Source organism: Monomorium pharaonis, chromosome 2 (assembly GCF_013373865.1).
Source record: "Monomorium pharaonis isolate MP-MQ-018 chromosome 2, ASM1337386v2, whole genome shotgun sequence".
Classification (NCBI taxonomy): Eukaryota; Metazoa; Arthropoda; class Insecta; order Hymenoptera; family Formicidae; genus Monomorium; species Monomorium pharaonis.
The window spans coordinates 11,677,996-11,692,739 of record NC_050468.1 but is presented as its reverse complement, the minus strand read 5'-3'; the positions used below and the strand labels follow the sequence as shown (position 1 = coordinate 11,692,739).

General features: G+C 29.5%; 2 protein-coding genes across 5 annotated transcripts in view; one reads left to right on the top strand and one right to left on the bottom strand.

Moving 5' to 3' along the window:
- LOC105836697 (N-acetylgalactosamine kinase) overlaps positions 1-14,744 on the bottom strand; it is a 68,196-nt gene that overhangs the window by 32,156 nt on the left and 21,296 nt on the right. For 3 of the 4 annotated variants that reach the window (XM_036282664.1, XM_012680914.3, XM_012680915.3), the window contains one exon: positions 11,620-11,850. The exons of the other annotated variant lie outside the window; for it this stretch is intronic. In XM_036282664.1, coding sequence (XP_036138557.1) covers positions 11,685-11,850 — 166 coding nt within the window. In that variant the 3' untranslated portion in view covers positions 11,620-11,684. Of the gene's footprint in view, positions 1-11,619; positions 11,851-14,744 lie in introns of those variants that run through there. 4 annotated transcript variants of the gene reach the window in all.
- LOC105840722 (GMP reductase 1) lies at positions 6,296-10,439 on the top strand. The gene is made up of 6 exons (XM_036282667.1): positions 6,296-6,656; positions 7,505-7,624; positions 7,853-8,110; positions 8,232-8,420; positions 8,537-8,739; positions 8,842-10,439. The coding sequence occupies exons 1-6, from the start codon at positions 6,570-6,572 to the stop codon at positions 9,035-9,037; spliced, it is 1,053 nt and encodes a 350-aa protein (XP_036138560.1). The 5' UTR covers positions 6,296-6,569; the 3' UTR covers positions 9,038-10,439.

The following is a 14,744-nucleotide window of genomic DNA, read 5'->3' as shown; positions in this document are numbered from 1 at the left end:
ATATTGTCGTTTATGTGATTCTTTTTTAATAATTGTTTCTTTTATAATTTTTTCTTTTACACAAATAAAATTTTAAAACTTTGGAAAACAGTTAATAAGTTAAAGTTTGTGTATTTCAAAAATATCTAGTTAAAGTTAAAAATTAAAATTTAAAATTAAAAAAGTTAAAAAAAAATTATTTTTTAAATAAGACAACGTATTCTTTAAAAAAATAATTATTTTTTAAATAAGACAACGTATTCGTTTCTTTATTTTTGTAGATAACATTTTTAACTTTTTTAATTTTAAATTTTAATTTTTAACTTTAACTAGATATTTTTGAAATACATTATTTATTTTTTAAATAAGACAACGTATTCTTTTCTTTATTTTTGTAAATAACACTTTTAGCTTTTTTAATTTTAAATTTTAATTTAAAAAATTTTTAATTACAAAAGCTAAAAACTAAATATTTAAAATAATACGATAAATAGTCAGAGGCAGAATGCCTACCGAATGCTACACTGGTCTTTAGCGCTTTGTCAAATACTTTGTGTGTTGTTGCTCGTTTTAATATTGTGTTTTTAAGATCTGTGATCAACATATATAAGTTTACAGTTTTCTACAATACGCATATCAATTTGTTATTCATAACACGTTTTTCATCGTTTTTGATCTTATAGATTTACTTTAAGATGAAAACCGACTCACGAAAAAATTTCATTATTTTTCAATTTATTATTCATTTAATTGTATTATTTATTGCTTCATGTTTTTACTTATTATAACACATTTAATACGAAATGCGCTGTTTTATGGACATCTTTTTTAACTGTTTAATTATATTTTCGTATCCATTAGTTCATTTATGTTTAAGTTCATACATATTTATAAATATTGGTAATTTATTATGACTGAAGAGGATTAAGTATAGTCGAAACGTTTCGGAATTGAACATTTTTTAACACAGTGTTATTAGTCGTGTTTATAATTATATAATGTTTATTTAATAAATTATAATGTATTAGGAAAATTTGTCTTGGCTCGATATATTTACCTATTTATCGTATTATTTTTGCTTAGCATTAACGAGCCCTTTATATTTGTTTGTATTGCTAAATATTTAAATTAAAATAAAAAATAATTATTTTTTAAATAAGGCAACGTATTTGTTTCTTTATTTTTGTAGATAACATTTTTAGCTTTTTAAATTTTAAATTTTAAAAGCGTTATTTACAAAAATAAAAAAACGAATACATTGCCTTATTTAAAAAATAATTATTTTTTGTTTTAATTTAAATATCTTTTTTCTTTTGTAATTTTAAATTTTAACTTTTAAAATTAAAAATTACAAATTTTTTAGCTTTTGTAATTTCAAATTTTAAAAATCAAAATTTAAAATTACAAAAGCTAAAAGATATTTAAATTAAAACAAAAAATAATTATTTTTTAAATAAGGCAACGTTTTCGTTTCTTTATTTTTGTAAATGACACTCTTAAAATTTAAAATTTAAAAAGCTAAAAATGTTATTTACAAAAATTTAAAATTTAAATTTAAAATTTAAATTTAAAATTAAAAAAGCTAAAAGTGTTGTTTACAAAAATAAAGAAACAAATACGTTATATTCTTAAAGAACTCATTATGACCAGCTCACAAAGTGCTCATTTAGGTGGCGCATAAGATCATAATACAAGCACTTTAACAGCACTTTTGGAAAATTAAAGAACTTATAAAAATTTATGTAATTCATAAAGAGCTACTATAAAATGTCTCCTTGCTGTTTGAGAAGATATCTTGTAGAGATCTTTCATTTAGATATCTTTGACATGTCTAATTCAAAAATTTTTAAGACATCTTTTAAGATGTCTTTTAAATGTCTTTTAGATATTTTTTAGAAATTCTAGGAAGATATTTTCAACAAAATCTTCTTAGATCTCTTTTAGATATCTTTTAGAAATGTCTTGAAGACATCTTGAATAAGTTCACCGCGATGCCGCGTCCTGTGTGCAATTACCAATTCTAACCCAGATAACCAAACGTGATATAGCATTTTGAGCAAACTAATGCATTGCATGTGTTGTTATAGATTTGCTATACATTTATTGACATCAAAATAAAGCACGTTACGAATTTAGCAACATGATTCACGAGTGCAAGTTGCAACGAAAGCAACTTATACATGCAATCAGTTGAGGACATTTAAAAAAGGAAACGGTCAGCAATAATGATACATAATATTGTTTGCAATATAACAGCAACATGGAAACAACAAATGATTGATAACAAATTAATGTTAACATGTTGCTATCAATTTGCTATTGTTAAAAATAGAATTCATATGAGTTTAATCTAACTGATCTAACAGACATAATGCTGTCTCATCTTGTTCCGAATTTGTCTAAATTATTTACTGCACGATTGTTGGTAACATCAAGACATTTAGCTATTTGGGAAGATTATCGATCGTTACTATAGACTAAAGCAATATCATCCGCGTATTGTAAAATTTTAATTTCTTTATTTGTTATTGACATTGTTATTGACATTGGCCGTATAAATGTTATACAGCCAATTACAGTATATACTAAGAACACTGCCTTGAGGTAGACCTTTGTTGACTATCTTTTCTATTGTTTCATCTTCGTCGATAATAAACTTAATTCTTCTTGCAGTTATCCATTCATTAATAAAGCTTATTTTAGGTGGACATTCCTTTTCCATTAGGATTTTGTCAAGGATATTACTATTGACATTATATTGCAATCATAAGCAGATTTAACATCCAGAAATATAGCCACAGTATTTGTATCAAGTTGTTTTCCAAGTTCAAGATTTGCAAGTAGCTTTGTCAGATTATTAATGTATGATCTAGTCTTTCTAAAACCGTTTTGTGATTCATCCATCCAATTTTCTCTTTCCGCAATCCACAAAATACGTTCATTAATAATTCTCTCCAGTATTTTAAGAACACATGACGATAGAGTAATAAGTCTAACTTTTTTCTTGTTCCCTTTATCTATGAAGATTGTTTGAAAAAGCTTCCATTTCTTGAACATATAGCAATTACAGAAAGCATAATTCAAAATGGCTAGTAACTCCGCCTTAAATTTATCACTTAATCTTTTAAGCATCTTATACTCTATTCCATCTAAACCAGGACTAGACTTTTCTTTGCACATGACTAAAGCTCATTCTAAATTCATCAATGGTTAGTTGACTATCAAGGTTCTTATACACTGGCGCAAAAAAAAACGAGACAAAAATTTTGATTGATTTTTAGGCAATCTTCAAAGTGATGCAACTTTGCAAAAACTCATTCAAATTACGTGTACTTTTTTTTAATTAAAGGGCAAAGACTCTACTTTGAGAATCCCTAGGCGAAAGTTTGATTTGTTAAGTGCAAATCTTTTGTATCGCATGAAAACCAAACATGTGTTTTTTAATTGAAAAAAGTAAAAGTTTGTTATCATTTTACACGAGCTTCTTGTTAAAATCTGGCTAATATTAATTCAGATTCTTAAAGTTTATTCTTTTCTAAGCAATTTAAAAAAAACATGTTAATACAATGTTTTTTTTGATTGCATACGAATTTGAAGTTTGCACTGCATTTTAGGGTATTTTAGCGAATAAGTACGGTATTTTTTGAATATCATGAATTTTGATTATCAATATAATATTGCACATTGATTTTATTCGTGTTTAACTCAATTATACCGCCGTCATTAAAGTGACCCTAATGTGCATCACGTGGAGAATGACGATCGGATTTCGTACATCATGTGGCCCTGAAAAGGCTGATTTTTTTATATAAAATTTGAACTTTTATTTTTTATGTATGAGTATGTGCATATGTATGTTTACGTGTATGGGTTTATGAATACAGATGAATATGATCTTATCTGTTGACTTCAGTGAAATTAGCGCGTCAGCTATCCGTTTTATTCAAATCAGTAAGTACAAATTTCCATTGATGAATTTCAGAGCCACATGATGTAAAAAAGTCGACTGTCATTCTCCACGTGGTGCACATCGGATCACTTTAATGACAGCGGTATGATTGAGTTAAACACGAATAAAATCAATGTGCAATATTATATTGATACTCAAAATTCATGATATTCAAAAAATACCCTATTAATTCGCTAAAATACCCTAAAATGCAGTACAAATTTTAAACTCGTGTGCAATCAACAAAAAACATTGTATTGACATATATTTTTTTTAATTGCTTAAAAAAGAATGAACTTTAAGAATCTGAATTAATATTAGCCAGATTTTAACGAGAAACTTGTGAAAAATGATAACAAACTTTTACTTTTTTTAATTAAAAAACACATGTTTGGTTTTCATGCGATACAAAAGGTTCGCACTTAACAAATCAAACTTTCGCCTAGGGATTCTTAAAGTAGAGTCTTTGTCCTTTAATTTAAAAAAAGGTACATGTAATTTGAATGATTTTTCGCAAAGTTGCATCACTTTGAAGATTGCTTAAAAGTCGATCAAAATTTTTGTCTTGTTTTTTTTGCGCTAGTGTATTTTAATTGCTTCCGTTTATTAACAAAAGTTTGAGATCTTTTATTTTTTCCTTTTTCTGTTTCAACCCACGGGAAGGGGGGGCTAATTTGTCTATTTCTTTCAAAATTTCCACTCTTCTATCTCCTTCCATCCATTTATTCTAATCTTGTTTGTTTAATTTGTTTTTCATAATTTTCATTTTTTTCTATACATATTTCGTATTAATGAATCTATTCAGTCTGCTAGTAAATTGAATGAATAAGTTCCTCTTCTTTGTTTTAATAATCTTTCTTGCTCTTTGTTTCTTGAAAAGTATCCAGCTATTTAAATCTTTCTTTTTCTTAAAATCTTTTAAAGCTTTCTTCTTATCTTCAATCGCCTTTTTACATTCTTCATCCCACCAGTCCACCAGATTCGTTTTTTTTCGTATGCTATTAATGTTATTTCTTTGTTCTGATTTTCCATTCTTAAAGTTTTCATTAGTGTTTTTTGATAGACTTTTAGAATTCAGGTACTTCTCTAATTTACCTTTTTTCTTATAAGTAGCTTCTAACACAGCTTCTTTCATTGTATTAATTAGTTTTTCATTATTCTGGTTTACTTAGCATGTCTTCATGCTCGCTTATAAATTCATCGTATTTAATCCAACTTGTTTTCTTACTGCTAATTCTGTTTGTTTTTTTTCTACATATTTCATAAATCGTTTTAATTTCAAATTCGATAGGGTGATGATCTGACCTCCACGCATCTTCAATTTGTCTGTATTCAATGGTGTCAACTAACTCTTCGCTACAGAAAATAAGATCAGTATTTGAATCTCTTTGACCTCTGTCTCCGACTCTTGATTTGGTGTCCATGTTGACTATATACATTCCATCCTCTTCTAACTCTTCATGTTATCTTCTGTTATTGTCTTCGCTCTTGATTTATCCGCTTTGATTTTGTTAATTGCTTCCATTATGTTTAGAATTTGGTCTGCCATTACTTTTTTGATCTTACGATTGTATTCATAAACCGTACATTTTTTATCAGTTGCTTTGTGATCTTTCGGACAGTTGATACATTTAACTTCCTTGTTGCATATTCCATGAAACTTCTCTCCACAAATCATACAAGATTTCCTGGCCTTGCCAGTGTGGGCCTTGAGATGACCACACTTATAACAATTTAAAACATTGAAAAACTGGCGCAACATATGGTCTTACCTTAAGTCTCGACAAACCATTAAAAATTAACGTCTTCGGGGATTCTGTTACCCTCCCAAGTAATACAAACTAAATCTGTAAAATGTATAACTACTTTTATTGAGTCTATCATATCTACGCTTTTTAATTCTTTAGAGTTTCACTATATTACTAGTATCTACCATTATCTCTACCAATTCATCTAACGGAGACTGCTTATCCCACCCAAAAATGACCTCTTTGCATAATCTGGCCCTCTGTTTTTCTCCATCCGTCTCCATTAAAGATTCTGCCGGAAGAGTACATTCTTGTATATCTCCATCACATATAACCGTTTTTTTCCCTTTCTTGACTTGAACGAATACGTTGCCCTATTTACAAAATAATTATTTTTTTCGTTTTTTTATTTTTGTAGATAACACTTTTAAATTTTTTAATTTTAAATTTTAATTTTACCTTACTTAAAATACTTACTTTTTTTAACAAATTACTTTTTAAATAAAACAACGTATTTGTTTCTTTATTTTTTGTAGATAACACTTTAACTTATTTAATTTAAATTTTTAATTTTACCTGATTTACAAAATAATTATTTTTTAAATAAGCCAACGTATTCGTTTCTTTATTTTTGTAAATTTTAATTTTATCTTATTTAAAGTAGAGAGAGAGAGGGACGCGAAAATAGCTCTTTCTCTCTCTCTCTCTTTCTCTCACTTCTTTTTTAAGCAACGTGTCAAATATGCTATGCCTGGATATACCAGGCTCAGTGCAAGAACGTCCGCGGTCACGAGTTTTCCCCAGGAGTACAGCGTCTTCGGAGCGGAAGAAAAACGGAAAAAGAAAGAGTCGTCTGCTAGATCGCCGAGAGAGTGGTTCACTTGCCGTCCGTGATGTCAAATATAATAAATGACATAAAGCTGGACTTCAAGGATGTGCTGCTACGCCCGAAGTGGAGCACGCTGAAGAGCCGATCGGACGTAAGTGTCGCCGTCTTTATGTAATTACCCCGATAGGAAGATTTTGCAAACATTGCACAATAATGGCATTAAAAATTGTGCTAAGATGATTCACCATAACGCAACAGTTTTATCAGAATATAATTCTTAAATAATATTTGTTAAAGATTAGACAAATATTAAAACATAAATATTTTGCAATTAGTTCAGCATTTAAAATTATCACATTATAATCTCCAATATTTTCACAATATAATGCAGCAATAATAATGGGCAATATTTACAGCATTTAATCTTTAATATTTAATTCAAAATTAATATTAAAAGGTACTACAATAAATTTAACAAATATCGCTTATTCACTAGACATTTAATAAAAATTACAAAAGGCACTTTGTTTGACAGATTAGTTGCGTTCATTGGAGAGTTAAGTATCTTATTGATAGTAATAGCGGTCAGAAACTCTTAAATCATTCCTACATTATAATGCACAAATATTGAAACATGCAATATTACACATTCTATGTTTCAATATTTGTGCATTATAATTTAGAAATAATAGGGAATAATTTGAGTCGTTTGTGCACAATTATATGAATTTATAATTTATATAATTATATAAATTTAATTTGTTATATTTTTAATATTTAAAATCGCAGTTTGTCTGCAAAAGTTATAAAACTATACAATTATTTTTACTAATATGTGTACATTGAAATATACATAAAATTATAATAAGTTAAATATTTTAAATAAAATATAATAAATTAAAATTATAATTTCGTAAAAATAAAATTATATATAAATAAAATTAAACATTTTAATATTTATAAAAGTAATATAAATATCCTTTCTGACTCGCATTTCAGGTAAACCTCTTCAGAGAGATTACATTTTGCAATTCTAAACAAACATACAGAGGAATCCCCATCATGGCCTCTAACATGGACGTAATCGGAACGTTTGAAATGGCAAAGACTTTATCAAAGGTACAAAGTAATTTAACAATTCATTTCGAAATGAATATATATCAAAAGTTTGTCTTCCACCAGATTCATTATCTTTTAATAAGCCTTTTCATTTTTGTACATATATTTCCATACATTAAAAAAACAAGTTAAAAACTTGTGTAATGTTATTAGTAAATAAAATCATATAAATAAAATCGTTTCGATATATATAATACATCGCCTTACTTATTATGAACATTCTTTTAGCATGGTCTTTTTACTGCGGTTCATAAATATTATACCGTAGATGAGTGGAAAGACTTTGCCGCGCTAAATCCGGATTGCATAAAGAATGTAGCGGTCACCTCGGGGACAGGAAACAAAGATTACGAGCGGTTATCAAGCATTTTGGAAGCTGTGCCGGAATTGTCATTTATTTGCCTAGATGTTGCGAACGGATACTCGCAACATTTTGTGGAATATGTGAGGAAAGTAAGAGCACGATATCCAAACCACACTATAATGGTAAATATAATATTTTACTATCCTTAACAAAAATATCTTGATCGATAATCTTTAATCTCAGTTATTATACGCTAATACGTATCTCGTATTTAAACATAAAGATTAATTGCTGCTATTACAGGCAGGCGTTGTTGTGACAGGAGAAATGGTGGAGGAACTGATACTTTCCGGAGCGGATATAATTAAAGTAGGAGTTGGCCCAGGTTCCGTGTGCACGACACGGTTGAAAACTGGTGTCGGTTATCCGCAATTGAGTGCTATAATCGAATGTGCGGACATAGCACACGGTTTAAAGGGCCACATTATCGCTGTAAATATTTATTATGTTATCTATTACAAAAGCAACATAAGTGATTAATAATTAAAAGTTAATTTCTCTCTTACTCTTTTGCTTGCGTTTACGTAATATTCATTATTATGTTTCAGGACGGCGGGTGTACTTGTCCCGGAGATTTAGCAAAAGCATTTGGTGCTGGAGCGGATTTTGTTATGGTAGGTGGAATGTTTGCGGGCCACGATGAATGTGGCGGCGAAATTATAGAAAAGAATGGAAAAAAATTGAAGCTCTTTTACGGGATAGCCTCCAACACGGCCATGAACAAACACGCCGGTGGTGTTGCAGACTATAGGTAGGATTGCAGTAATTGTTACGCTACAAATGAAATAAATAATAGATAGTGTCAAGACAATTAAATAAATGAAGAATCGTCCATATTTATTTTGCTGTGTAGATCTACGGAGGGAAAATCCGTCGAAGTTCCTTATAGAGGTTCGGTCAAGAACAGTGTGCTGGATATCCTGGGCAGCCTAAGATCGACTTGTACTTATTTAGGAGCCGAACGTTTATGTGAATTGCAACAACGAGCGACGTTTATACGCTGCACGCAACAATTCAATCCTATGTACGGACCATCCCCAGCAATGTAAAGCTTATAATTATAATTAAATTGTGCTCCTTAATAAAAAGCTTAGGAAAGAAAGTTTTAACGCCAATATTTTGATCGTGTATTATTTGTTGGTAAATAATATTTATATATGGAATGAAAATGCAATCTTGTAAAATATTTGCTAATATATCGTGTAATGTCTACCTAAAGCGAATTAATTAATCCTTAAATATGCTTAAAAGTGGAAAATTATAGAATAATTCTTCATGCACAAATAAAGCATTTCGTTACATTAAGTGCAATTTTGTATTATAAATATGTCCTCTTATGAATAATCACATAACAATCTATCCCATAGCAATAAATCGAGATACTTTAATTATATTTCATATTTAAACAACAAAGAGGAAAACTAACTTGCGTTTCTTTTTATTAAAAAATGAATATATGTATCAAGAGGCACGGTAGTGCCTCACGCCAAGTGTACGCGCGCGAGGCACTGCTGTGCCTCTATTTACGCGAGACGCCATTTACGAGATTCCGTAGATTATCAGATCTTAATAACGGCTGAATTGATTGATTTAATTGTTTAATTTGTTTTTTATTATTTTCTGATAAAAATAATAGTAATATGAGGTTGTACATGTTTTTGTGTACTACTACAGGTACAAAAACATGAAACATTCTTTGTCAAATTTAAATATGTGAAGAACGCTTGTTTTTAATAAAAATAATAATTTATAAATAAATTTATAACTAAATAAAATATGAATAAATTGCTTTTCTTAAATTATTTTATTCAACAGCGATGTTATCTTTTGTGTAGAGCTAAAGCGATATAATTTTATCTCTTTTTTAGCTAAATTATAATAAAAGGTTAAATTATTTTTATCTTATATAAGATACGTTTACTTATAAGTTATCTTACTTTTATCTAGAATTTAGGTTATTTGAGCGCAACCCATTATTGGTATTCGGAATATTCGATAGATAGATAGATAACGATTGCGATGATGATTTCATAAATAAATCGAAACAAAACAAATAAACATGATTATCTTAATTATTAAGGATAATTAACACGTGACAAAAGAGAAATGCAGCGAAAAATAATTCTGTACATGAAAATCTCTCGTTCCATTTTGTGTTATTGTTCCTTTATCAAAATAAAGTTATGTTAAGAAAAATAATATTTAACTTTTGTTTTATTTATAATAATTTATGCAGAAAGCTATTACAAATTATAATCATTTATACACTATTATATTATATTATTACACTTATATTATGTGATTAATTATACTTAATAAATTTTTAGAATTTGTAGCACATTACAATTTGCATTGCGCATAATATAATTATATATTTATAATATATATAGAAATTGCGCGCACGCTTACACACACACACGCACGCACGCACGCACGCACACACGCACACACGCACGCGCACACACGCACGCGCACACACGCACGCGCACGCACGCACGCACGCACACACACACACACACACACACACACACACACACACACACACAAAGAAGGTATATTATCCTATATTTTCTAATATAATTCTGATTTATATTAAATAAATATTTTCTTTGTTTCAAAAATATCAAAGTGTGCGATTACAAAGCACTTTATTAATTCATGAATGCCCATGGTTAGACCAGCAGGGGAATCGGAAAGGTAACAATTGGAAGTTTCATATTAGATCAAAAGAACATTTTAGGCACCCAAAGTGAAACTTTCAATAGTTACCTTTTTGACTCCCTCCCCCGCTCTAGCTATGGACAATAACGGATACAGACACAGATAAATTGTTTATCATAACATTACTACACGGAGAGAATTTTATCTTAAAATTTACTCTTAAAATCTGGTAATTGTGGGACAATGTGTGATCTCGAGGAATTTTACTATACTTTTTATTAAAATTTACTATGCTTTTAATAAATTGTACTAAAAGCATAGTAAATTTCACTATACTTTTAGTAAATTTTACTAAAAAGTATAATAAAATTCTTTGAGATCTTACATTATCCTACAATTAGAATATTTTGAGGGTAAACTTTAAGAGAAAATTCTCTTCGTGTACAGAGCAAAATGAAAAACATTCTTAGCTTATAATACATGACTTCCATGTAATTTTTTTTGTACAATCGAATAGCGCTATTAGTTTTTCTCAAAAAGTCGATTTTCATAATTTGTTTAAACAAATTTTGTTATAAGCAAATTAAAAAAAAAATTTTTCACGTCTAAAATGTTCTTTTGACCTAAAGTGCTTCTAATAGATACTTTTCCGATTCTCCTGTTGGTCTAACCATGAGCATTAATGGGTTTAGTAGGTTTGATTTAATGCAATTATAATGAACAGAATTTATACATTAACAATTAATAAAAATAACATTTAAAAATAATAGATTATTTGTTTATGATAGGCTCAAACAAAAAAAAAAATCAAAAGCGAATAGCAAAGACTGAATAGCGTAGCATTCGATTTAATTTAATTTATTTAAAATTTATAACATGAAAGGAAGCCACACGAAAAAAAGGAAATTGAAGAAAAGTGAAGCAAAATGGACAAAAAATAATGGAAAGAAATAAAGAAACGGAATAAACGAACGGATTAAAGGATGCTAGTGTATATATATTTTTTACAATACGGATTTAAGATTCTGAATGATGTTAACACTGGTAAATAATAGCGCCTTGATTTGGTGATGTCGGAAATACCATATCTTCGAGTGCCGCTCGGTCCTTCGTACTATTTTGATAAAGATATGCCCGGAGAGCCTGAACAAATTGCTGAACTCCGTTTTTATCGATGATAGCTACAATGCAACCACCCCAACTAAAATACAAAAATATATAACAATTTCATACATGTTAAAAAAACTAGACATTACAGACGCTTCGCGCGCTCTTTATCTTTTTAGTGTTTACTTTTTAAAAATAAACTACGATGATAATTGTATAGATAACCATCTATACAAATTTGACAGCTGTCAAAACTCAATTGCAATGACAGTTACACTTGCCACACGAAGGAAGCACAGTGAAAGAACCAATCAGCATCGCAGAAAAACGGCAACAATACAAGGGTAATATCTTCTTTGTACAATTAGATCAAGCGCGCGCTTCGCGCGCGCCAACTTTTTTATTTGTTATTTTATCCTGCATAAAATTACTATTGCATATAATATATACACAAATCGTTTATTTCTTAAATCTTTTGGGCTTTGAAAGGAGGTTACATAGTTTAATTACATAATAACATAGGATTCTTACCGACTATTTACGCTTTTCTTCATCATTTCTTGTCTTTAATACATTTTTCATCCACTTTGTACTTATATCTACCTTTGATAATATTTTCCTAATAGAGAAATTTTGTCTTAATGCAATTTTGTTTTCGCAATTCTGTAAATTCTCCTAATAAGTATTCTAAAGTCTCTACTTTAAATTGCATAGCCTACACTTCTTTTCTTCAATATCTATTCCGTAATGCCTCGATTCTGCACTTAAATCTCGTTATCATTTACTGATCCCTACCTTTATACCCCGCTAAAAAATATATACAAAAGCTTCTTATCTATTTTTATTTCTTTGTACAGTCTATTATATTTTGCCCACATTATTTTTTCATATTTTTCTTGGTTTTGTTCGTCTCTGTTCATCTTTTCTAGTCCTTCTGCATACTCCTTCTCTTCTAGTCTTACAAGAAAAGTGCACCAAGTGTTAATTGCGAATGGATATGTGTTATATATTGTTCGAAAGGTCTTGTCAAGTAGAATTTATTTGTGCAATATTTCGCAATATTTTTTATAAACTGTGAAACATTTTTAGTCTTCTTTCGAAATAGTTCTTAAATTTTCATTGTTCTATTCCCCATGCCTATTCAATTGGATCTTTTTTTTTTAATCGTCTTTCTTATGTGTGTCTCTCCGTTTTTTTGAAAATAACTAAAACAACACAGGCGCGCGCTACGCGCGCGCAATTTACTTTTCTACTTTTTAAAAATAACAATTGCAATAATAATTATTCTTTCTAAAAAAGGGCATGGCATCGATACTTGCAACTCTCGAAGTATTGTTGTCGCCTTTCCGCGATGCCGATTAAACGTGTGTGAAGTTAGCATCTCAAAGTTTAGCATCTCAAGAAATACTGCAGATTTACTTGCATCCAGCATAGTTCTACAGTTCTTGATAAGTTTCAACAATAGTTACGTTGAATTACGTATTTTAAATAAATTTTTATAAATGAGATGCTAACTTCCAAAATCACATAATAGCATCTCACCGTATATCGAATATACGACCACAGAGAAGACTAAATCTATAGAGTTCTATCGTTTAGAGACGTCCTATCAATAGTTCTGATGATTAAATTAATAAAAAAAGAATTTTTTGTTACAAAACATACGTATATATGCGTGTACGTCTGCGCACGTAGATTTGGTGTAACTGACATCTCAGATAGATAAAATTAATTAATTAAAAAATTTTAAAAGCATTTTTCAACAACTATCTAAATGGAAAACTTATATTTATAGATCTAGACATGAGATGCTGGTTGAATATCGACAGTTCTATTTCTTTTAACGCAGTTCTCATATAGATACGGACGCGTACAACAATTTTCTAAAGAGTTTCGGTGATATAAATAATTAAAACATTTTTTAAACAATTATTTTGCCCGAAAAACTTGAATTTTTAAGGCTACACGTTAAGGGGCTACATACACCCAGAGACGTAAAAAATAGGCCTTCTTCTCGATTTTTTTTTTTGAAACGTAATGTATGTAATTAATCCTAGTTTTCTTTACTTTAAAATACATTCTTAGAACATGTTTCAGATTAAATTTGAACTAAAAATATTAAAAAATGGCGGAGATATTGTCCTCGTCGCAAGACCTTGTTAAAAAAAGGTGCTCCGCGGTGCCAATTGCAGCTCGTACAGAACTTATCTGAAACAGACCAGCCTAGAATTTTCTTAAACTGAATGATATTATCTAGTTTTTATCGTGGCCGATTTTTAAAATATCGATTTTTGACAAAATGGCGGCCGTTTAAAGAAAAAAAGCAATTTTTTAGGGTCAAAATCGGTCGTTTTTTTAACTTTAAAAAAACGTAAAAGCTCTAAAAAAACCGCCACGATAAAGACTGCCTTTTTTTGTGTAGATTAAGCCCTCCAAATTTTAAGTAAATCGGTCTAGCCGTTTCCGAGATATTTTTGGCACGCGTTTTGAAAACATGATTTTGAGAGAAACGCGTTTAAAGTTTGACATTCGGTTAAAACGTAGATAATTTCTTTTCAAACTTACATGGAGTCATCCACTCCAGGGCCATACAGTGAACCCTCCCCAGATGTAGCGGCTTCAAAGGCTTCGATTCTAGCTTTCTGGCGTAATATTCTTGCGTAAGCTATCTGTTGCGAAAGATTAGAAGGCGCTCATCGCGCCGCAGCATCGTCAAACGCGCTTGGACCTTTCTCGCTATATCTCCGACAATTTTCAAGGAATCACTTTGAAACTTGCAAGGGATATTCTCTCTTCTTATACTTTACGAATATGCAAAAAACGAAAAATCCATTTTTTCAAAATTTCTGGATGTATGTAGCCCCTTAAGTGCTAATCGAATATCGACAGATCTATTTATTTTAACGTAATTCTCATATAGTTCGGGACGCGTACAATATGTTTCTATAGAGTTCGGGTGATATAATTAATAAAAACATTTTTTAAACA